At 48.7% G+C, this 25139-nt stretch overlaps 1 protein-coding gene across 1 annotated transcript in view; it reads left to right on the top strand.

Moving 5' to 3' along the window:
• LOC139276778 (cytosolic 10-formyltetrahydrofolate dehydrogenase-like) overlaps positions 1 to 25139 on the top strand; it is a 340061-nt gene that overhangs the window by 10574 nt on the left and 304348 nt on the right. Inside the window, exons 3-8 of the mRNA XM_070894781.1 lie at positions 1014 to 1248; positions 3928 to 4093; positions 8964 to 9065; positions 19612 to 19701; positions 20363 to 20497; positions 21158 to 21283. Of these exons, the coding sequence (XP_070750882.1) occupies positions 1014 to 1248; positions 3928 to 4093; positions 8964 to 9065; positions 19612 to 19701; positions 20363 to 20497; positions 21158 to 21283 (854 nt within the window). The remainder of the gene's footprint in view (positions 1 to 1013; positions 1249 to 3927; positions 4094 to 8963; positions 9066 to 19611; positions 19702 to 20362; positions 20498 to 21157; positions 21284 to 25139) is intronic.

The following is a 25139-nucleotide window of genomic DNA, read 5'->3' as shown; positions in this document are numbered from 1 at the left end:
CCCTCGGTCACCTTGTATTTCCGAAAGGTTATTTGTGTCTTCCTTCGTGAAGACAGAACTAAAGTGTTTGTTCAACCGGTCTGCCATTTCTTTGTTTCTCATTATAAATTCACCTGATTCTGACTGCAAGGGAACTATGTTTGTCTTCACTAAACTTTTCCTCTTCACATATCTATAGAAGCTTTTGCAGTCAGTTTTTATGTTCCCAGCAAGCTTCCTCTCATACTCTATTTTCCCCTTCCTAATTAAACCCTTTGTCCTTCTCTGCTGAATTATAAATTTCTCCCAGTCCTCAGGTTTGCTGCTTTTTCTGGCCAATTTATATGCCTCTTCCTTGGATTTAACACTATCCTTAATTTCCCTTGTTAGCCACGGTTTGAGCCGCCTTCCCCGTTTTATTTTTACTCTGGACAGGGATGTACAATTGTTGAAGTTCATCCATGTGATCTTTAAATGTTTGCCATTGCCTATCCACCGTCAACCCTTTAAGTGTCATTTGCCAGTCTATTCTAGCCAATTCATGTCTCATACCATCGAAGTTACCTTTCCTTAAGTTCATAACCCTAGTCTCTGAATTAACTGTGTCATTTTCCATCTTAATAAAGAATTCTACCATATTATGGTTACTCTTCCCCAAGGGCCTGGCACAACAAGATTGTTAATTAGTCCTTTCTCATTACACATCACGCAGTCTAGGATGGCCAGCCCTCTAGTAGCAGGGATGCATTTAAGGGGAAGCTGGATAAACACATGAGTGAGAAAGGAATAGAAGGATATGTTAATTAGGTGAGATGAAGAGGGGGGAAGGAGACTCGAGTGGGGCATAAACACCGGCACGGAGCAGTTGGGCCGAATGGCCTGTTTCTGTGCTGTACGATCTATCTACCACACCAGGGGGCGGTGTTTCTCCATGTGCTCCAAGGGAGTTGCGTGCCAGGTAGAAATCGCCACAACCGGCCTGTGGCTGAGGATGAGCCCTGCCTCGAATAACCTCTGCGACATTTCCCCATCAGCTGCGGAAGGAGCGAAGGATGGCACCCGCGTGTTCAAGTACGCCCGCTGGCGCGTGAAAGGGAAGGCGATCGCGGAGGTGGTGAGCGAGTACTCGAGCCTTGGAGCGGAGCTGAACGTGATGCCTTTCTGCTCCCAGTTCATTCCGATGGAAGTGATTGACTTCCCCAAGCACGGGTCCATCGCCTACCATCCGTCGCTGCTGCCTAGGCACAGGGGAGCCTCGGCGATCAACTGGTAAGTGCAACCCGGAATATTAGGGGAGTGAACCTTTAAGGTAAACCTTTATAAATCGCTGGTTAGGCCCCAGTTGGCGTATTGTGTCCAATTCTGGGCACCGCATTGTAGGAAGGATGTGAATGTCTTCGGCAGGGTGCAGGAGATTTACGAGAATGGTCCCAGGGATGAGGGACTTCAGTTATGTAGAGAGACTGGAGAAGCTGGGGTTGTTCTCCTTAGAGCAGAGAAGGTTAAGGGGAGATTTAATCGAGGTGTTCAAAAACATGAGGGGTCTGGACAGAGTAAATAAGGAGACACTGTTTCCAGTGGCAGGAGGGTCGGTAACCAGATCACAGATTTAAGATAATTGGCAAAAGGACCAGAGGGGAGATGAGGTGATATTTATTTTACGCAGCGAGTTGTTGTGATCGGGAATGCGGTGCCTGAAAGGGCGGTGGGAGCAGATTCAATGGTAACTTTCAAAAGAGAATTGGATACATACTTAAAATCTTACAGCACAGAAGGAGGCCATTCGGCCCATCGAGCCTGTGCCGGCTCTGTGAAAGAGTGATCCAATCAGTCCCACTCCCCCCGCTCTTTCCCCACAGCCCTGTGAATTTTCCATTTCAAGTATATGAACTTCACACTTACACTCACACACACACTCTCTCACACATTCACACTCACACACCCGACACACACTCACACTCACGCACACACACACTCTCTCACACACACTCACACTCACACTCACACACACACACTCACATTCATACTCACACACACATACTCACGCACACACCCTACATACATGTTTTTCAGGCTTGATCATCGGATAGTGATCAGGACTGGGAGTTCCGGAGGATTTTATCTCTCTGGAACCCAGAGGCAAAAATACAATTGTAGTGTCCCTACTGTCACAGACAGGGGATCAGACTGGGGGACCCTCCGGATCTGTAGGATTACAACTAGTAAGCAAAAATAGTTTGTTACATTGTCTTGGTCGCCCTTTATTGCAAAGGAGTTGGAGTGTAAGAGTAAGGAAGTCTCGCTACAATTGTACATCATAGGCAGTCCCTCGGAATCGAGGAAGACTTGCTTCCACTCCTGAAGTGAGTTCTTTGGTGGCTGAACAGTCCAATACGAGAGCCACAGACTCTGTTACAGGTTGGACAGATAGTGGTTGAGGGAAGGGTTGGGTGGGACAGGTTTACTGCACGCACCTTCCGCTGCCTGCGCTTGACCTCTTCACGCTCTCGACGCTGAGTTTCGAAGAGCTCAACGCCCTCCCTGATGCACTTTCTCCACTTAGGACAGTCTTCAGCCAGGGACTCCCAGGTGTCAGTGGTGATGTCGCACTTTATCAGGGAGGCTTCGAGGGTGTCCTTGTAGCGTTTCCGCTGTCCTCCTTTGGCTCGTTTGCCGTGAAGGAGCTCCGCATAGAACACTTGCTGAGGGAGTCTCGTGTCTGGCATGCGAACTATGTGGCCTGCCCAGCGAAGCTGATCGAGTGTGGTCAGTGCTTCAATGCTGGGGATGTTAGCCTGGACGAGGACACTGATGTTTGTGCGCCTGTCCTCCCAGGGGATTTGTAGGATCTTATGGAGACATCGTTGGTGATATATCTCCAGCGACTTGAGGTGCCTTCTGTACATCATCCATGCCTCAGATCCATACAGAAGGGAAGGTATTACTACAGCCCTGTAGACCACGAGCTTGGTGGTAGATTTGAGGGCCTAGGCTTCGAAGACTCTTTTCCTCAGCTGAAGGCTGCACTAGCGCACTAGAGGTGGTGTTGAATCTCGTCGTTGATGTCTGCCCTTGTTGATAATAGGTTCCCGAGATATGGGAAGTGGTCCACGTTGTCCAGGGCCACGCCATGAATCTTGATGACTGGGAGGCAGTGCTGTGCGGCGAGGACAGGCTGGTGGAGGACCTTTGTCTTACAGATGTTAAGCGTAAGGCACATGCCCCTCAGAATCTTATATGTTCCAATGAGATCACCTCTCATTCTTCTAAACTCCAGAGAATATGGGCCCAATCTGCACAATCTCTCCTCATATGTCTGCCCTCTCATCCCAGGATCAATTTAGTGATTTGGTGAGACCACACCTGGAGTATTGTGCACAGTTTTGGTCTCCTTATCTCAGGAAGGATATACTCGCCTTGGAGGGAGTGCAACGAAGGTTCACTCGATTGATTCCTGTGATGAGAGGGCTGACCTATGAGGAGAGATTGTGTAGATTGGGCCCATATTCTCTGGAGTTTAGAAGAATGAGATGTGATCTCTTTGAAACATATAAGATTCTGAGGGGCACTGACAGGGTAGATGCTGAGAGGTTGTTTCCTCTGGCTGGAGAGTCTAGAACTAGGGGTCACAGTCTCAGTACAAGGGATCGGCCATTTAAGACAGAGATGAGGAGAGATTTCTTCACTCAGAGGGTGGTGAATCTTTGGAATTCTCTGCACCAGAGGGGTATGGATGCTGAATCGTTGAGTATATTCAAGGCTGTGATCGATAGGTTTTTGGACTCTCGAGGAATCAAGGGATATATAGATATTGGGTGGGAAAGTGGAGTTGAGGTCGATGATCAGCCGTGATCTCATTGAATGGTGGAGCAGGTTCGAGGGGCCGAATGGCCAACTCCTGCTCCTAATTCTTCTGTTCTTACATCTGATTTACTTGTTTTTCCCCAGGACTCTGATACACGGAGATAAGAAAGGAGGATTCAGTATTATCTGGGCAGACGATGGGTTGGACACAGGCCCTATTCTCATGCAGAAGGCGTGTGAAGTGCTTCCCGATGATACCATCAATACCTTGTACAAGCGCTTTCTCTTCCCGGAAGGAATAACAGGCATGGTACGGCTCATGTGAAGCCCAGAGTCACACGATGCAGCCGCGATACTCGTCGTTAGCGCAATGTTATCCGAGGGACAGAGAGAGACAGAGATACACTGAGAGAGACACACAGGCAGATTGATAGATGCACTGAGAGACAGGCAGATTGATAGGTACACTGAGAGACATACAGGCAGATTGATAGATACACTGAGAGACAGGCAGATTGATAGATACACTGAGAGACAGGCAGATTGATAGATACACTGAGAGACACATAGGCAGATTGACAGATACACTGAGAGACAGGCAGATTGATAGATACACTGAGAGACACACAGGCAGATTGATAGATACACTGAGAGACAGGCAGATTGATAGATACACTGAGAGACACACAGGCAGATTGATAGATACACTGAGAGACAGGCAGATTGATATATACACTGAGAGACAGGCAGATTGATAGATACACTGAGAGACACACAGGCAGATTGATAGATACACTGAGAGACACACAGGCAGATTGATAGATACACTGAGAGACAGGCAGATTGATCGATACACTGAGAGACAGGCAGATTGATAGATACACTGAGAGACTGAGGTCTGTTGTAATGTAAGAAACGCAGCTGCCAATTGTCACACAGCATGCTCCCACAACAGCAATGTGACGATGACAACAAAATCTGTTTTTAATGACGTTGGTTGAGGGATAATTATTGGCCCAGGACACCAGGGAGAACTCCCCTACTCTTCTTTGAAATAGTGTCATGGGATCTTTTACACCCACCTGAGAGAGCAGACGGGACCTCGGCTTAACGTCTCATCCGACCGACAGTGCATCACTCCCTCAGTACTGCCCCTCCTACAGTGCAGCACTCCCTCAGTACTGTGCCTCCAACAGTGCAGCACTCCCTCAGTACTGCCCCTCCTACAGTGCAGCACTCCCTCAGTACTGTGCCTCCAACAATGCAGCACTCCCTCAGTACTGCCCCTCCGGCAGTGTGGCTCTCCCTCAGCACTGCCCCTCCTACAGTGCAGCGCTCCCTCAGTACTGCCCCTCCTACAGTGCAGCACTCCCTCAGTACTGCCCCTCCTACAGTGCAGCGCTCCCTCAGTACTGCCCCTCCTACAGTGCAGCACTCCCTCAGTACTGCCCCTCCGACAGTGCGGCACTCCCTCAGTACTGCCCCTCCAAGAATGCACCTCTCCCTCAGTACTGCACTGGGAGTGTCAGCCTGGATTATGCTCTCAAGTCTTGTCGCGTTTGAAAGAGAGAAACACGAAACAGCTGCTAAGATTCTAGACTTGGGTAAGGCCGACTTCAACGGGATGAGGCAGAGATGGCCCACAGTAAACTGGGTAAATCTGTTCATGGGTAAATCGGCAGAAGATCAGTGGGAGATGTTCAAAAATAATTGAATGTGATACAGAGCCAGTTCATAGCCCTGAGGGGCAAGAGCTCAACTTGCTGAATAAAACAGCCATGGACAACGGAAGAGGTGAGGGACAGCATGAAACTAACACACACACACACACACGCAAAAACTAGCACCGATCCTGGCCAATGGGAGAGATGCAAGGAACAACGAAGGGGCACAAAACAGAGAGTAAGAGTTACACAATGGGAGCATGAAAAGAAACTCGCAAGGGATGTCAGAATCAGCACAAAGAAGTTTTACAGTTACATTCGGATACAGAGGGTGGTCAGGAGCGATGCTGGCCCCTTAATTACTGAAAGTAGTGATATTGTCACTGACAATGGGGAAATGGTGGACATGTTGAATAATTACTTTGCGTCGGTATTTACAGTAGACGAGGAGGAAAGCATGCCGAACATCCCAAAGAAACTAATACTGAATCAGGGACAGGGACTCGATAAAATGAACATAAGCAAATTAACAGTAATGAAGAAAGTAATGGCACTAAAGAGTGACAAATCCCCAGGACCAGATGATCTCCATTCCAGGGTTTAAAGGAAGTGGGTGAGCTTCTTCAACTTAGGCGGTCCCTCGTATTGAGGATGACTTGCTTCCACACCAAAAAGCGATGAGTTCACAGGTGTTTCAATGAGGGACCTGACACTCCATGTCCCGAACTGCATATTGAAGGGTGGAAGATGGCAGTGCGTGGATTTTTTTAATGTGTGGTGGCCGTTGCACACCAGCCACCACACGGGCTTGACAGAGCTCGGTCTTGGTCCAGTGGCAAGGATTAACCAAGACACTGGAGACTAGCCCTGCTGCACGGAGCTATTGTGTACACATTTTGAGTGTGGGCTGGCCCGTGCTGCCCCAGGCCCTCGCCTCTCCTGGGCCCCGATCACGTCAGTCTGCAATCTTTCACCACTCCTTCGCCCCGACCTCACCGCTCCTCTGCTGCTTGCTGCCTCTCCTGCTGAACCTGCCCACGCTCCAATCAGTGACCTTGATTTTGCTGACACCCAATCCAGTCCACCTTCTCCAAGTCGTTGCTCTCGTGCACCAGTTCGGTGAACACATTGCAAGTGAACATAATAACATAAGAAATAGGAGCAGGAGTAGGCCATTTGGTCCCTCGAGCCTGCTCCGCCATTTAATAAGATCATGGCTGATCTGATCATGGACTCAGCTCCACTTCCCTGCCCTCTCCCCATAACCCTTTATTCCCTTATTGCTCAAAAACCTGTCCATCTCCGCTTTAAATATATTCAATGACCCAGCCTCCACAGCTCTCTGGGCAGAGAATTCCACAGAATTACAACCCTCAGAAAGAAGAAATTCCTTCTCATCTCAGTTTTAAATGGGCAACTCCTTATTCTGAAACTATGCTCCCTAGTTCTAGACTTCCCCATGAGTAGAGACATCCTCTGCAACTACCTTGTCGAGCCCGCTCATTATCTTATATGTTTCAATAAGATTCTTCTGAACTCCAATGAGTACAGACCCAACCTACTCAACCTATCCTTATAAGTCAACCCCCTCATCTCAGGAATCAACCTAGTGAACCTTCTCTGAACAGCCTCCAATGCAAGTATATCCTTCCTTAAATACAGAGACCAAAACTGCACACAGTACTCCAGGTGTGGCCTCACCAATACCCTGTATAGTTGTAGCAGGACCTCTCTGCTTTTATACTCCATCCCCCTTGCAATAAAGGCCATGATTCCATTTGCCTTCCTGATTACTTTCTGTACCTACATACTAAGTTTTTGTGTTTCGTGCACAAAGAACCCCAGGTCTCTGTACTGCAGCATTTTGTAATTTTTCTCCATTTAAATTATAATTTGCTTTTATATGTTTTCTGCCAAAGTGGATAACCTCACACTTTCCCACATTCTACTCCATCTGCCAAATGTTTGCCCACTCACTTAGCCTGTTTGAATCCCTTTGCAGATTTTTTGTGTCCTACTCACAACTTGCTTCCCACTCATCTTTGTATCATCGGCAAACCTGACTACATTACACTCGGTCCCCTCATCCCAGTCTTTAATATAGATTGTAAATAGTTGAAGCCCCAGCACCGATCCCTGCCGTAACTATAATCTTTCAAAGTTCTCTCGATTCAGGAACCGTTCCTTTCGATGGGAATATTGCGCATGTCTCTCCACTATTTAAGAATGGTGAGAGAGGGAAACCAGGGAATTATCGACCAGTTAGCCTAACATCTATAGTGGGGACATTGCTAGAGTCTATCATTAAGGATACGGTGACTGAACACCTCGAAAATGTTCAGCTGATCAGAGAGAGCAGCAGGGATTTGTGAAAAGTCGGTCATGCCCGACAATCCTGATTGAATTTTTTAAGGAGGTGACAAAAGTAGTGGACAGGGAATATCTATGGATGTTGGACTTTCAGAAGACAATGAATAAAGTCCCTCATCAGAGCTTGTTAAAGATAGAAGTTAGAAGCCCACAGAATTGAGGGCAAATTATTGACCTTGTTATGAAATTGCCTGAGCGGCAGGAGACAGCGAGTAGGGACAATGGGCAGGTACTCACATTGGCAGGATTGGACCTAAAAAGGATAGAACGGGGTACTTTCTAAATGGTGAAAGGCTAAAAACAGTGGAGATATAAAGCGACTTGGGGGTCCGGGTACATCGATCATTAAAATGTCACGAACAGGTACAGAAAATAATCAAAAAGCTAATGGGATGCTGGCCTTTATATCCCCAGAGGATATAAAGGCCAGCTGTACAAAGCCTTGGTTAGACCACACCTTGAGCACTGTGAGCTGCTCTGGGCACCATACCTTAGGAAGGATATATTGGCCTTGGAGGGAGTGTGGCTTGGGTTTACCAGAATGATACCTGGACTCCAAGTTACGAGGAGAGATTACACAAACTAGTCTTGTAATCCCTGGAATTTAGAAGGTTAGGGGCTGATTTGATTGCAGTTTTCAGGATATTAAGGGGAACAGATAGGGTAAATAGACAGAAACTATTTCCGCTGGTTGGAGATTCTAGGACTGGGGGGCATAGTCTAAAAATTAGAGTCAGACCTTTCAGGAGTGAAGTTAGGAAACATTTCTACACACAAAGGGTAGTAGAAGTTTGGAACTCTCTTCCACAAACAGCAACTGATGTTACCTCAATTGTTAATTTTAAATCGGAGATTGCTAACTTTTTATTAACCAACGGTATTAAGGGATATGGACCAAAGGCGGGTGTATGGAGTTAGGTCGCAGATCAGCCATGATCTCATTGAATGGCGGAATAGGCTTGAGGGGCTGAATGGCCTCCTCCTGATCCTATATTCCTTTGTCCTTCTGACTCAGAGGCGAGAGTGCAACCCACTGAGCCAGGCAGACACCTAGGGTTGACCTTGGCTGTCCTGAGACAGAGGGTATCAGCAGTAGTCCGATAGTTGGCATGGACAATATGTAACCTGTGTTTGACTGGCTCACAGGTGGAATCTGTGCAGCTCATCGCCGCTGGGAAAGCCACAAGAATCACACAGCCAACAGACGGAGTCACGTACGAGGGAATTCAGAAGAAAGAAAATGCAAAGGTAATGAATCCTTTTTAGTTAGAAACTGTTAAAGTCCAATTGTGTTATTTTCCCTTGTTTTCTTTTGTGTTGGAAAAACTGCTAGCGCTGAAATCATTCGAGAAAACTGGCTGGGAAGGGTTACTGAGTGACAGTGTGAGGGAGCTGGATTAAAATCAGTAGAGATACAGTCAGTAACACAGCACGCTGGAGAGAGGGGTTACTGAGTGACAGTATGAGGGAGCTGGATTAAAATCAGTAGAGATACAGTCAGTGACAGCGCGTTGGGGGAGAGGGATTACTGAGTGACAGTATGAGGGAGCTGGATTAAAATCAGTCGAGATATATTCAGTAACACAGGGCGCTGGGGGCGAGGTGTTACTGAGTGACTGTGAGGGAGCTGGATTAACATCAGTAGAGATACAATCAGTAACACAGTGTGCTGGGGGAGAGGGGTTACTGAGTGACAGTGTGAGGGAGTTGGATTAACATCAATAGAGATACAGTCAGTAACACAGAGCGCTGGGGGAGAGGGGTTACTGAGTCACAGTGTGAGGGAACTGGATTAACATCAGTGGAGATGCAGTCAGTGACACAACAACCTGTATTTATATAGCGCCTTTAATGTAGTGAAACATGCCAAGGCGCTTCACAGGAGTGTTATGAGATAAAAATTTTGACACTGAGCCATGTTATGTATGGAGAAAGAGCCAGACTGAACCCTGTGAGCTCAAAGTAAAGTGTGACCGTAGTCTTTCATTGCAGGTCTCCAGAGTGTCTCTCCAACCTGTCAGGCTTCGTTAAATACCTATGCTCCCAAGGGATTATGGGATCCCTTGGGACTCCAAGCGATGAGCCCTCTGGTGGCTGTACAGAGTAAATGCAAGTATACATATATAACAACACTCCCCGCCAAAGTCAATAGTGTAACTATTTACAATGTGAGTCGACCTGGGGCCCTTCTTGCCCTGGTTGATCATCTAGGTGTGAAAGCTGGTATTGTTGAATCATTTGTTGGGCCCTCGCTCGGTTGCTGTGCAGCTGGCCTTGCTGGGCTGCCTGGTGTGTTGGGTCCTGCTGGGCTGCTGTGGATGATAGGTTCTGCTTCGTGGTCAACTGTGGTGCTGGTTGCTACCCTTGTGTAAGTTGGGGGATCAAAAAATGTAGGGTCCAAGGTGGGTTGCTCAGGATAGTCCATGAATCTGAGTTTGATTTGGTCCAAGTGTTTCCAGTGAATGAGTCCATTTGAAAGTTTGACCTGAAACATCCTACTCCCGCCTTTGGTCACGACAGTGCCGGGAAGCCACTTGGGCCCTTGTCCATAATTCAACACAAATACAGGATCATTGATTTCAATCTCGTGTGACACATTTGCGTTATCAGGGTATGCACTTTGTTGAAGCCACCTGCTCTCTACCTGTTCATGTAGATCAGGGTGAACTAACGAGAGCCTTGCCTTAAATGCTCTTTTCATGAGCAGTTCAGCAGGTGGGATCCCAGTGAGTGAGTGGGGTCTCGTGCGGAGCTAAGCAGGACTCGGGATAGGCGAGTCTGCAGTGAGCCTTCCGTTATTCTCTTCAAGCCTTGCTTGATGGTTTGCACTGTTCTCTCTGCCTGACCATTGGACGCTGGTTTAAATGGGACAGATGTGACATGTTTGATCCCGTTACGGGTCATGAATTCTTTGAACTAAGCACTGGTAAAACATGGCCCGTTGTCGCTCACCAGGACATCGGGTAGGCCGTGAGTGGCAAACATGGCCCGCAGGCTTTCAGTGGTAGCAGCGGACGTGCTAGCCGACATTATCTCACATTCAATCCACTTGAAGTACGCGTCTACAACCACAAGGAACATTTTACCCAAGAACGGGCCTGCATAGTCGACGTGTACCCTAGACCATGGTTTGGAGGGCCAAGACCATAAACTTAGCAGCGCCTCCCTGGGTACATTGCTTAACTGCGAGCATGTATTACATCTGTGAACGCAAGACTCTAAGTCCGCATCGATTCCGGGCCACCACACGTGGGATCTGGCTATTGCTTTCATCATTACTATAAAGTCCTGTCCCCTCAGTACAGATTCACATGAGGCATGTAGTGAAGTCAAGGTCACTCTGGATCTGCACCTTTATTTCACAGCTCTGGAATGCTGCACTTGCCTGAGACCTGTCCTTATATACCTGTCTCTTGCAAGTGCACCCCTGGTGGTAAGGTATGCTGGTGGTTACAGGTGATATCTAGTTACAGTCATGTGTCGCATGTTAGGATACAGTTATATATATAATAATGTAAGATACATGACATCACCCTCTCCCAAGATCTTATTGTCTTTATAGGTTCAGTCTCTCAGGTGGTCTATGCTCTCACGTGGAGCATCTGAGTTGTGGTTCAGTTGTTTGCCTTGGTGTCTGTTTTTCTTTGGGTGTGGTTGCTGGTATCTCGCCTGGGCTGTCTGTTTCGATTGGTGTGATTGTTGTTGACTCGCCTGGGCTATCTGTTGGGATTGCCCTTTCCTCAGGTTGTTCCCTCTGTCTGTCCACCAGGTGTGGTGCGAGTTCCACATTGTAGTCTGCCTCTGGTTCCGCAGTGTTGTTGGTATATCTGCTTTTGACTTGGTCTACATGCCTCTGGCAGGTTTGGCCATTGTCCATTTGTACTACCAGTAGCCTGTTTCCTTCCTTGCCCGTTACTGTCCCTGCAAGCCATTTGGGACCCCTGCCATAGTTTCGTACAAACACTTTGTCCCCTATCTCATTCCATCTCCCCCTCGAATTTCTGTCATGGTACTCAGTCAGCTTACGGCACTTTGCCTCAATGATTTCATGCATGTCTGGGAGGATTAATGAGAGCCTTGTTTTTAAAGTCCTTTTCATCAACAGTTGCATGGGGCGGGGGGATCCCTGTCAATGAATGCGGATGAGATCTGTATGCCAGCAGCAGTCGCGACAGGCGACCCTGCAGCATGGGACCTTGGATTTTAAGCATGTCTTGTTTAATGATTTGCACTGTTCTCTCCGCCTGGCCGTTGGAGGCCGGCTTGAACGGTGCCGTCTTGACGTGATTTATGCCGTGGTCAATTATAAAATCTTGGAATTCTGCGCTGGTGAAGCACGGACCATTGTCACTGACCAATGTGACAGGGATTCCGTGCGTTGCAAACATGGTTGCGAGGCTCTCCACAGTGGTGGAGGTTGTGCTTGAGTTTAAAATGGTGCATTCGATCCATTTTGAAAATGCATCTACAACTACGAGGAACATTTTGCCCATGAATGGGCCCGCATAGTCTACGTGCACCCGCGATCACGGTTTGGTAGGCCAGGGCCAGGGGCTCAGTGGAACCTCCCTGGCGGCATTGCTGAGTTGGGCACAAATGGTGCACCTTCGGACACAGAGCTCCAAGTCCGCGTCAATACCAGGCCACCAGACGTGGGATCTGGCTATGGCCTTCGTGAGAACGATCCCCGGGTGCTCGCGGTGGAGCTCCCGGACAAATGCCTCTCTGCCTCGCAGAGGCATGACTACTCGGCTGCCCCACATCAGGCAGTCCGCTTGTAGTGATAGCTCATGCATGCGCCTGTGAAAAGGTTTGAATTCCTCGGGGCAGCCATCGCGAGCCTCTGCCCAGTCACCAGTTAGGACACATCTTTTTACTAAGGATAACGTGGGGTCGCTGGCCGTCCAGGCTTTGATTTGGCGAGCCGTCATGGGTGAAGCTGTGGACTCAAAGGCATTGATTGCCATGACTATCTCACAGTCCTGTTCGTCAGACCCTTCTGTGGTCGCCAGGGGTAGCCTGCTGAGCGCGTCGGCACAGTTGTCTGTGCCTGGTCTGTGCCTTATGGTATAGTCGTAGGACGCCAGCATGAGTGCCCACCTTTGAATTCGTGCCGAGGCATTGCCGTTTATTGCCTTGCTCTTGGATAGGAGGGATGTGAGGGGATTGTGGTCGGTTTCTAATGCGATCTTGGCCCCGAAAAGATATTGGTGCATCTTTTTGACACCGTACACGCATGCGAGCGCCTCCTTCTCTACCATTCCGTATCCGCGCTCCGCCCGCTAAAGTGACCTGGAGGCATAAGCTATGGGTTGTAATTTGCCCGCACTATTGGCATGTTGTAAAACGCACCCGACCCCATACGCTGACGCATCGCATGTGAGAACGAGCTTTTTACCTGGGTCAAAGAAAGTCAAAACACTGTTGGAACACAGAAGGTTGCGTCCCTTATTGAAGGCGCGTTCCTGGGCATCCCCCCAAAACCAATCGCACCCCATCCTGAGTAGCACGTGGAGAGGCTCCAGCAGCATGCTTAAGTTCTGCATAAAGTTCCCAAAGTAATTGAGTAGCCCGAGAAAGGCGCGCAGATCTGAGACATTCCGGGGCCTGGGTGCCAGGCGAATTGCTTCTGTTTTGGACTCTCTTGGGCGGATTCCATCAGCGGCAATCTTTCTGCCCAAAAATTCAACCTCGGGTGCGAGAAACAGGCACTTGGATTTCTTAACTCGTAGGCCACCCGATCCAACCGCTTTAGTACTTCCTCCAAATTACGGAGATGGGAGTCGGTGTCCCTGCCCGTGATAAGTATGTCATCTTGAAATACAACCGTCCCCGGGATGGACTTGAGCAGACTCTCCATGTTGCGCTGGAATATGGCAGCTGCCGACCTGATGCCGAATGGGCATCGATTGTACATGAAAAGGCCTCGATGTGTGTTGATGGTGGTGAGTAGCTTAGATTCTTCGGTCAATTCTTGCGTCATATACGCAGATGTGAGGTCTAGTTTTGAGAAAAGTTTACCTCCAGCCAATGTGGCAAATAACTCCTCCGCTCTGGGCAGCGGGTACTGGTCCTGTAGGGAGACTCTGTTTATGGTAGATTTGTAGTCCCCACAGATTCGTACGAATCCATCAGGCTTCATGACTGGGACGATGGGACTTGCCCAGTCGCTAAATTTCACAGGTGATATAATGCCTTCCCACAGAAGCCTGTCTAGTTCGTGTTCAATCTTTTCCCTCATCACATAGGGTACAGCTCTGGCCTTGTGATGGACTGGTCTAGCATCCTGTGTGATGTAGATTTTGACTTTGGCCCCTTTGAAAGTACCCACACCTGGCTGAAAGAGATGTTCAAATCGCTTAATAACTGTTGAGCAGGAGGTCCATTCCTCTAATGACATGGCATGGACATCATCCCATTTCCAGTGCTGGGGGGGTCTCCGGGGACAATCCACAGGGGAAGTCGGTTCACTGTCCCTTTGTGTGTGATGGAGAGCATGGCGCTGCCGAGGACTGGTACGATTTCTTTGGTATAGGTCCTTAGTTTGGTGTCGACCCTTGTGAGTTTTGGTCTGTCTCTTTTATGCGGCCACAGTTGTTCAAATTGTTGAGCGCCCATGAGAGATTGACTCGCTCCCGTATCCAGCTCCATGTTGACAGGTATCCCGTTGATTAGGACTCTCATCATTATAGGAGGCATCCTGTTGTAGGAGCAGTGGCCATTGATCGTGTTGACCCGCTGAACATCAGTGTCCCGGGTACTGTCCCCACCATCTTCTGTCCGCTTTCCGACCCATCCGATTTGTATACCAGCCGAGCTGCCGTTTTTTTTGCACATGCGGGCCAAATGCCCTGTATATTTACAGTTTCTGCAAACAGCCTGCTGAAATCGATATCCCCTTGACGAGTGCCCACCCCCACACCTCCAGCACAGACCGCTTCCATTGTTCAAAGTGTTTCCAAAGAATGAGCTGATCTCTCTTGAGCTTCTCTCAGTTTGTAGTTGATTGCTCGCATTGTGGGTTGATGAGGTGTGATCGGCCGTTCATGTGGCCCTTGATGGCTTCTGGCGCCATTGCCTGTTGTGTCTGTGCCACACTTTTGTCTGTGTGTGGAGTAGCAGCTTGTTTCATGCTGTGAACTCCTTGTTCTGATATTTCATTAGTTGTCATACCTGCATTGTAAATCAACCTCGTTTCTTCTTCCCCTACCAAGAATGTCTGTGCAACCAGTGCTGTTGCCCCGAAGGTCAGGTTCTTGGTCTCTATGAGCTTTCTGAATATGCCTGTGTGGCCTATTCCTTCAATGAAAATGTTTCTCAGCATTTCTCTCCTCAGTTTATCGGAGAACTCACATAAACTAGCCAACCTCCGAAGTTCCGCCACGAAGTCGGGTATGCTCTGGCCCACACAGCGTCTGTAGTTGTAGAACCTGTGTCTGGCCATGTGTAGGCTGCTCGCTGGCTTCAGGTGGTCTCTCACCAGTGTGCTCAATTCTTCAAACGACTTGCTTGCTGGTTTCTCGGGTGCCAGCATATCCTTCATTAAAGCATATGTTTTCGAGCCACAGCTGGTCAAGAGATGGGCTCTTCTCTTGTCTGCTTTGTCGTCTCCTAACCAGTCTTTGGTTACAAAGCTTTGCTGGAGCCTTTCTATAAAGTCCTCCCAATTGTCTCCAGCATTGTACTTTTCATCTGATCCGTTGTTCGCCATTCTGTGGATTCTGTAATCCCGTAACTCGTCGCCACTGTAAAGTCCTGTCCCCTCAGTACAGATTCACACGAGGCATGTAGTGAAGTCAAGGTCACTCTGGACCTGCACCTTTATTTCCCAGCTCTGGAATGCTGCACTTGCCTGAGACCTGTCCTTATATACCAGTCTCTTGCAAGTGCACCCCTGGTGGTAAGGTATGCTGATGGTTACAAGTCATATCATATTACAGTCATGTATAGCATGTTAGGATACAGTTATATATATAATAATATAAGATACAACCGCATCGATTCCGGGCCACCACACGTGGGATCTGGCTATTGCTTTCATCATTACAATGCCTGGGTGGGTACTGTGGAGGTCATTGATGAAGGTGTCTCTGCCCTTCTTGGGGACCACTACTCGATTGCCCCACAGAAGGCAGTCTGCCTGTATAGACATTTACGTCGCTGGAATGGCATTTCCAATGGGACACTGGACCAGCTCCCGTGAAGCACACAGCTTTTGACAAGAGATAATAAGGGGTCCTGACTTGTCCAGGTTTTGATCTGCCAGGCAGTGATGGGTGATTGCTCACTCTCAAATGCTTCCATAACCATGGCTAAATCTGTGGGCTGTACCATTTCCATCCCCGTGGTGGGCAATGGCAGCCTACTGAGAGCATCTGCGCAGTTTTCTGTGCCTGGCCTGTGGCGGATGGCGTAGTTGTATGCGGACAACGTGAGCGCCTATCTCTGGATGTGGGCTGATGCGTTGATATTTATCCCTTTACTCTTGGAAAACAGGGATATAAGAGACTTATGGTCAGTTTCCAATTTGAATTTTAGCCCAAACAGGTATTGATGCATTTTCTTTACCCCATAGACACATGCTAATGCTTCTTTCTCAATCATGCTATAGGCTCTCTCAGCCTTAGACAGCATCCTGGAAGAATAAGCAACCGGTTACAGTTTCCCTAAATCGTTAGCTTGTTGCAATACACACCCGACGTCATATGACGATGCATCACATGCTCGTACCAAACTCTTACATGGATCATACAACACAAGCAATTTGTTTGAGCATAACAATTTTCTCGCTTTTACAAAGGCATTTTGCCCCAAACCCATTCGTCCCCTTTCGTAGTAAGACATGCAGTGGTTCCAACAGTGTGCTGAGACCTGGTAAAAAGTTACCAATGTCGTTCAGGAGTCCCAGAAATGACCGCAGCTCTGTCACGTTGTGTGGCCTCGATTGCCTCCATCTTCGCGTTGGTGGGCCTGATGCTGTCTGCCACAATTCTCCTTCCCAAGAATTTCACTTCAGGCACCAGGAAAACACACTTCGAGCATTTTAACCTGAGCCCCATGTGGTTGAGCCGACTAAGAACCTCCTCCAGGTTCAGCAGAGGCTCGGCTGTGTTCCGACCTGTGGCCAAGATGTCATCCTGGAAGACCACGGTGTGCGGGACCGACCTCAGTAAACTTTCCATGTTTCTCTGGAATATCGCCGCCGCTGATCGAATTCCAAACGGGCAGCTGTTATAAATAAAAAGACCTTTGTACGTGTTGATGCAGGTGAGGGCCTTCGATGATTCCTCCAGCTCCTGCGTCATGTCGGCTGAAGTCAGATCCAGCTTCGTGAATGTCTTTCCTCCCGCCAGAGTTGCAAAGAGGTCGTCGGCCTTTGGTCGTGGGTATTGGTCCTGCAGGGAGAAACGATTGATAGTTACTTTGTAATCGGCACAGATTCTGACGGTGCCGTCTCCCTTGAGGACAGGAACGATCGGATTGGCCCACTCGTTGAACTCGATCGGTGAAATGATTCCCTCTCTTTGCAGCCGGTCTTGCTCAATCTCTACCCTTTCTCTCATCATGTACGGTACTGCTCTCGCCTTGTGATGGATGAATCGCACCCCCGGAATCAGGAGGATCTGCACCTTTCCTCCTTGGAATTTCCCGATGCCTGGTTCGAACAGCGAAGGAAATTTGTTTAAGACCTAGCACACAAAGTGTCGTCAGCGGGCGATAGCATTCGGTCATCCCAGTTCCAGCGTATCTTTCCCAGCCAGCTCTTACCGAGCATCATGGGACCATCGCCCGTACTACCCAGAGTGATAGCTTGTGCACTGCTCCATCGTAGGAGACCTTTACGGTAGCAGTGCCGACTACACGAATCAGTTCTTTTGCGTAAGTTCTTAGTCTCGTGCGAACTGGAGTTAAGACTGGCCTTGAGGCCTTGTTGCACCACAATCTTTCGAAAGTCTTTTTGCCCACAATGGACTGGCTCGTGCCCATGTCCAGCTCCATTGACACTGGGAGTCCATTTAGTTCAACATTCAGCATTATCGGGGGACAATTCGTGATGAATGTGTGCACCCCAAATACCACTGCCTCCTCGGTCTGAGGCTCTGGCTCGTCATGGTGCTCCTCTCCAACGTGGTGGTTTGCAGGTTTAAAAGGCTTTGCAGCTCGCCTGTACACTCGTTGGAGGTGTCCCATTGTTCTACAGCCCTTGCAAACATACTCTTTGAATCGCCATGAATGGAAACGATGATCACCCCCACAGCGCCAACAAGGTGTTAATGGCCTTGCATCCATCACCCTTGATGGTGGACTCTGAGTCATCTGCGGACGTGCAGCTGCAGGTATGTGTGACCTGCCCTGTACGTTACGATTTGAAAACAACATCACTGTGTTCACAGTACTTGTAGCAGCACTTGTGTGCTGAGAGATTTGCTTCGTATTGTCACTGGAGGCAATGAACGCCTGAGCTATCGCTATGGCCTTACTCAAGGTTGGGGTCTCTACAGTCAAAAGTTTGCGAAGTATGGTTTTGTGACCAATGCCAAGTACGAAAAAGTCTCTGAGCATGTGCTCCAAATGTCCTTCAAATTCGCAATGTCTTGCAAGACGTCTTAGCTCGACAACATAACTCGCCACTTCCTGGCCTTCAGACCTTTTGTAGGTATAGAACCGGTATCTCGCCATCGAAGCGCTTTCCTTCGGGTTAAAATGCTCTCGGACCAGTGTGCACAAATCGTCGTACGATTTCTCCGTGAGTTTCGTTGGAGTGAGTAGATTCTTCATGAGGCCATACGTTGGTGCCCCACAGACGGTGAGGAGGATCGCCCTTCGTTTGGCAGCGCTCTCTTCCCCATCTAGCTCGTTGGCCACGAAGTATTGGTCGAGTCGCTCCACAAAAATTTCCCAATCAAATCCCTCTGAAAATTTCTCCAGGATGCCCACTGTTCTCTGCATCTTTGGGTTCGCTATCTGTATCTCGTCACCAGTTGTTGTGTATGGAAAAGAGTCAGACTGAACACTGAGCTCAAAGTAAAGTGTGACCTTGGTCTTTTATTGCAGGTCTCCAGAGTGCCTCCCCAACCTCCTTAAATACCTGTGCTCCCAAGGGATTATGAGATCCCTTGGGACTCCAGGGGATGAGTTATCTGGTGGCTGTACAGAGGAAATACAAGTTCACATATATAACAAGCCGGATAAATACAAATTAGTGCATGTGATGAGATAGGTTTTATGGTGTGTTTTGAAGGAGGAAAGAGAGGTAGAGAGGCAGAGAGGTTTAGGCAGGGAGTTCCAGAGTTTGGGGCCTCGACAACAGAAGACACGGTCATCACTGGTTGAGCAATTATGCTCAGGGCTGCTCAAGAGGGCAGAATTAGAGGAGCGCAGACATCTCGGAGGGTTGTGGGGCTGGAGGAGATTATAGAGATAGGGAGGGGCGAGGCCATGTAGAGATTTGAAAATAAAGATGGAAATTTGAAATCGAGGCATTGCTTAACCGGGAGCCAATGTAGGTCAGCGATCAGAGGGGGTGATGGGTGAGCGGGACTCGGTGCAAGTTCGGATACGGGCGGGTGATGGGTGAGTGGGACTCGGTGCAAGTTAGGACACGGGCGGGTGATGGGTGAGTGGGACTCAGTGTGAGTTGGGACACGGGGGGTGATGGGTGAGCGGGACTCAGTGCAAGTGAGGACACAGGGGGTGATTGGTGAGCGGGACTCGGTGCGAGTTGGGACACGGGTGGGTGAGGGCGATTAGCCGCCCTGCGGACAACTGACTCATTCATTGCATTGCTGTTCAGATTAACTGGGATCAACCAGCGGAGGCCATTCACAACTGGATCCGAGGCAACGATAAGGTCCCTGGAGCCTGGTCAGAGGTGAATGGACAAGTAAGTGTTGAGCAGAATAACAGCAATAGTAATAATCCAACTCATGGGTGACCGGGAGCGGGTCGGTGGGCAATGGGAGCGCTGTCCTAGGCTCCCTTGCTCTTTAAGGAGATTGTTACTTACCCATCATTTTAAGAGGGAGGGAATCAAAATGGTTGATGGAGGAAATAAAACCTCTCACTTATCCCCAGGACGTCCCTAAACACTTCACAACCAACCAATTACTTTTGAAGTGTGCTCACTTGTTTTGCCGGCAATCATGGCAGCCAATTTGCACACAGCAAGATCCCACAGGTTCATGAGATTCATCAGCAGATGATCTGCTTTGAGTGATGTTGGTTGAGGCCCCAGGACACCAGGGAGAACTCCCCTGCTCTTCTTCCAATAATGCCCGTGGGACCTTTAACGTCCACCTGGACATTTATACGGGGCCTGAATTTATATGTTTCATCTGAAGGATACAGCAACCTCTGACAGTGCTGCGCTCCCTCAGTGTTAGTCTGGGTTACAGGCTGAAGTGGGGCTTGAACCCACAACCTTCTGATTCACGGGGAGAGTGACACCAACTGACGAGGGAGGCCTGCACCAATCAGCAGTGACGGGTAGTCGGGAGGAGGGATATGCAGCAAAACATGACGTCATCTTTTCACCTTTATTTCAGAAGCTGACATTTTTTGGCTCGACGCTAACGGAGAGCCCCCCTCCCCAGGGGAAGACCCTGGACATTCCTGGTGCTCACACACCCGCCATCGTTGGCAGAAATGGCCTGGTCCTGTTTGGGAATGACGGTAAAATGGTAACAAACCTTTGATGCAAACACTGAATTCTGCGTTATCGGAAACCTCTCTGCTGCATTGTCTGATTAAGGCAAGAGGAACTATAAATGTTACACACCAGGGATAAAATTCATAAGAACATAAGAATTAGGAACAAGAGTAGACCATATGGCCCCTCGGGCCTGCTCTGCCATTCAATCAGATCATGGCTGATCTTTGACCTCAACTTCACTTTCCTGCCCGATCCCCATATCCCTCGATTCCCCTCGTGTCCAGTCTTCAACATGACTCAGCATCCACAGCCCTCTGGGGCAGAGAATTCCAAAGATTCACAACCCTCTGAGTGAAGAAGTTCCTTCTCATCTCAGTCCTAAATGGCCGACCCCTTATCCTGAGACTGTGCCCCCTGGTTCTAGACTCTCCAGTCAGAGGGTATCAACCTCTCAGCATCTACCCTGTCAATCCCCCTCAGAATCTTATGTTTCAATGAGATCACCTCTCATTCTTCTAAACTCCAGAAAGCATAGGCCCAATCTACTCAGTGGAAATCAATAATCGGGCGAGGTGTATAACGGGCGGATGAAATGATATTCCGGGTATTGTGTCCCCGCCCATGTTGCATTTCCCTCCCAATATCATATTGGGGTGATGATTCCTCAAAGCGTGTGCTTTCCTTTCAGGTTTTGGTGAAGAATGTCCAGTTTGAAGACGGCAAAATGATCCCAGCCTCCAAGTACTTCTCTTCCTCTGAAAGTTCTTCTTTGGAGTTGACCGAAGAGGAGAAGAAAGTCAAAGAGGAAGTCAGAGTAAGTGATTCAGGGCTAGAAATTTGCCTCCTTTGCGCCTCCCGTCAGTGCCTCCGGGGGGCGATGACGGGGCGCTATGGGCTCCGCGACCGGGCGCGGCGAAAGTACCGACGCCCGCGGACTTCCCGTCGAGGTTTACGGTGCCGGTAACCCCGAGCTCCCCATCCCCTGCGCCCGGAGATCGTGATGTCATTGTGCTGCACCTCGCCTCGGACCCGAGCTTGGGTTCCGCCCCCTGCAGCATCGCCGGGCGACAACACCGAGGCGTTGCTAGGGAGGCGTTGCTATGGAGGCCGGGCGCTCGGGGAGCGCTGTATAAAGGGCGTGATGGCCGCCATCGATCAGCCCTGCACTCGGCTGATCGTGGGGGCTCGCGGCTGCCGTTGCCAACGAGGGACAGCTTTTCATTGCAGAACCTGCAGCCATGGCCCTTCCCTTTACGGGAGGGAGGGAGACTCCGATCCCGGCAGCGTTGCTCGGGAAATTTTGTAACGTTGTACCGCGACCGCCCCTCCTGCCGGCTTTAGTGCTCCGAGGGAACTGGTTGCGCTTGATTTCCCGCGCGTTCATATTTAGAGTCCCTCAAATGGGGCGCTATGCAGTTTCTCCCCCTAAGTAGCATCATGTCCAACAGGGAATTCAGAGAAACCTCTTTACCCAGAGAGTGGTGAGAATGTGGAACTCGCTGCCACAGGGAGTGGCTGAGGCCAATAGCAGAGATGGATTTAAGGGGAAGCTGGATAAACACATGAGGGAGAAAGGAATAGAAGGATATGTTGATGGGGTGAGATGAAGAGGGGTGGGAGGAGGCTGGTGTGAGCATAAACACCGGCACGGAGCAGTTGGGCCCGGCACGGAGCAGTTGGGCTGACTGGCACGTTTCTTTGCTGTAGATTCTGTGTAATTCTCTGTCCTGGGTGCAACCCCAGCTCAGACTGATGGGCTGCAGCTCTCCATTCCCTGCTGGCTGTCAGGTGCCTGCATGAAATGGCTTTGGCCTCTGCTCAGAGCCTCCTGGTTTTAGGCCCACAGAACAATGTCGTGGCTGAGTCGGCCCAACATTGACAAACTCACTCTAGTGCTGTGCAATGTGGGTATTGGAGAAATGTCACGCTGTTGCAGCAGGGGTTTTCTTCACAGGTTGGTGCTGAGGGATATTGTTTGGACAGCATAGCGAGACATTTACTCTGTATCTAACCCTGTGCTGTTCCTGCCCTGGGAGTGTTTGATGGGACAGTGTAGCATCTAGGGGGTGGTGTGTGGGGTCAGGTTCACCTCCGACCTTCTGAGCGGTTCGAATCGCTCCCACTCCCTGGGTTCTCGACTCTGGATTTATTTGGGGATGTGACAAAGTGCAAGAGACAACTGGTTTGGTGCAAAAGAACTTTGATTTTATTAAAGGCAAGAAAATACAATGTCAAACTTAGAATCACTCAAGTAAAGAACAGTACATCACACATTCAAAGGGATTACAGTGAATAATACACCTCCCACTTCCCAATGCCTAACACTGACTACGTTAAACTCCAGGACAAACAGGGACTATGCTCACCAATACTTTACTGGTAGTTGGCGGTGGTTCGCGATTTCGGGGTTCACTGGATTCTGTAGGTTCTGCTTGCCGTACCCCGAACGTCGTAAAAGACTTCTTACTGCGCAATCTTCAGTTGGGTGGTGTCAGCTGATGCGGTAGGGCGCGTTTTGGATTTATGGGGTAAATACCCACTTTCTTTCGTTAGAAATAGGTTCAAAGTCTCTTTAGGTAATGTTTTCACCTGTTGGTAGTCAAACCTCGGTTGTAGAGTGGAAACTTTCGATTCTTCGGTTTCTGCTTTGCAGAGTTTTGTTTCGAAGTTGGTCAATCGCGGTGTTTTTAATGGTACCATGTTGGCTATTGTTGGTTGCTGCCGCGATGGTGATGTTCTTCCTTCCTTTTCAGTTGCAGGACGTCGAGGCTGAAGAGGCTTGTTAAAACTGCTGCGGTGGTCTCTCTCCTTTCGCCCTCTGATGCATAGCATAGCGTGCCATAGCATTGCATACGCTTTGTTAAAGCAGGGCCCAGTTATACCTGTGCAGCCGTTCTAATCTTCGTGCGAAATCAGCCTGGAGTCTTTGTTTAAAGTTGGCGGGCTTGATATTTCTTTGTCATATTTTGGCAGGCCCATTAAATGTTAACCTGTCTCGGATGTGTCGATCTTCTAAATCTGTTTTCTTGATGGAAATATTAGATTTGGTATTTGCAAAGTCTGTATGTTCTTGGGTTTTCCATGCGGACTGGATGTGCCATTGTTATTATGTACGTGTTGGAATGGTTTTCCAGGTCAGGATGATGGTTAGCTATCTCTGGGTTAATTGTTGCTATGTTAATGTCTGCTAGGGAGAAGGGTTTTCGAGTATCCACAATTCTCCAGACAATTTGCTTTAGCTTCAATACCCCAGACAGCTTCAATACTCAAAACTGGCTTCTTTGAAGGATAGTTCCTTTAGTTCTTAGCCCTGCCAACACAGACCCAATCTGCCTTGTAAAATCCCAAATTCGATTAAAGTTCATAGTTTCTTCCATAGTATCTCAAACTTTCTGGTAGATAGTTCCAAATTAAATTTCCTTTCCAATGAGTCCAAACACTGGGGGGGTGCTCCCACGAATTTTGCAATCTACAATCCCCCCTGTGACACTCTACATACTTGAGTGTCATGCTAAGTGAGCAAAATTCCTGATCTCCCGAGAGTCAACCTTCCCCTTTATTTATCTAACTAAAACTTAAACGTGCATCCCCCCACCCCCCCTTGAAAAGTAATGCAGGTTACAGGCAAATATAGTCATTTCAATTATGTTACAATGATGGAGGGGTCCATCACTCCTCCATCACTCTGTTTTCACAGTAAAGATAAAGGTATATAGTCAAACACATTTTTAAGTAACATTCTTACAACACTCGATCTCTGCGTTTTTACAGCAGGTAAAAATTAAAACAAATCAAACATGGTAATATGATGCCACCCCTCCCTGCGCGATCCCCAAGTTCGGCCAGGGAGCGTACAGCCTTTGGTGCCTGACCTGACGGCCTCTGCATTTCATTTGACAAGTGAGACACCATAAGTAAAGAATAATCGCGAGTTGGCAGATAACTAAAATGTGCGAAGCTATTCTGATCCCGGCTGGAACGTCTATATTTCTGAAAATGTCCCACCAAGGCGGAATTGTGATCTCTAGAATCTTTCTCCCTATCTCGATTGTTTTCTGTTCTAGAGTATAGAAATGTTTTTGTGAGATTACTACAGCTTCCAGCAGAGCAGTAAGATGTTCGGGTAGAGGGGGAATTTCATAGCCAAAGTGTGTAACATAATCCTACAGGTTTGTGATGTTTTCTCTCACAGTGAGGTGGACAGTGGAGTGTTCAGGAATGGGGACAATCCGTTCCTGGACCACTGGAACTGATGCCTCAGGTTTAAAGCAGAAACTGCTGTCACTCACTGGACACCAGAAGTGTCCATGCTGGTAGTGAGGCACACTGGTGGTGACACAATATGTCTCACCCCCTATGTATACTACCTGTGGAGGGACAAGGTCTTGTGTCATTATCTCCATGGTACAGTTAATAGGCTGTGCACTAGCAGCTTTAAAACCACACTGTGGTTTAGAATGGGCACTCAAGTGCTGGGGACACAGTATTATGTGTGCACCCCGGGCCCGGCACCCGGAGATGTCAGTACCTGTAATAGCATGCTCCACTTTATGACATACGCTGGGATCGCTGTGAAATCAATATGTGCACCTCCTTGAATTACCCCAATATTCTCCACCCTGTATACCGGTGCAGGTCGGGCTGTCCCACCCATGACCGGCATCCTTAGT

The sequence above is a fragment of the Pristiophorus japonicus genome, chromosome 12 (assembly GCF_044704955.1).
Source record: "Pristiophorus japonicus isolate sPriJap1 chromosome 12, sPriJap1.hap1, whole genome shotgun sequence".
NCBI classification, from domain to species: domain Eukaryota; kingdom Metazoa; phylum Chordata; class Chondrichthyes; family Pristiophoridae; genus Pristiophorus; species Pristiophorus japonicus.
The sequence above is the reverse complement of the archived record's forward strand: the minus strand, read 5'-3'. Positions and strand labels throughout refer to the sequence as shown.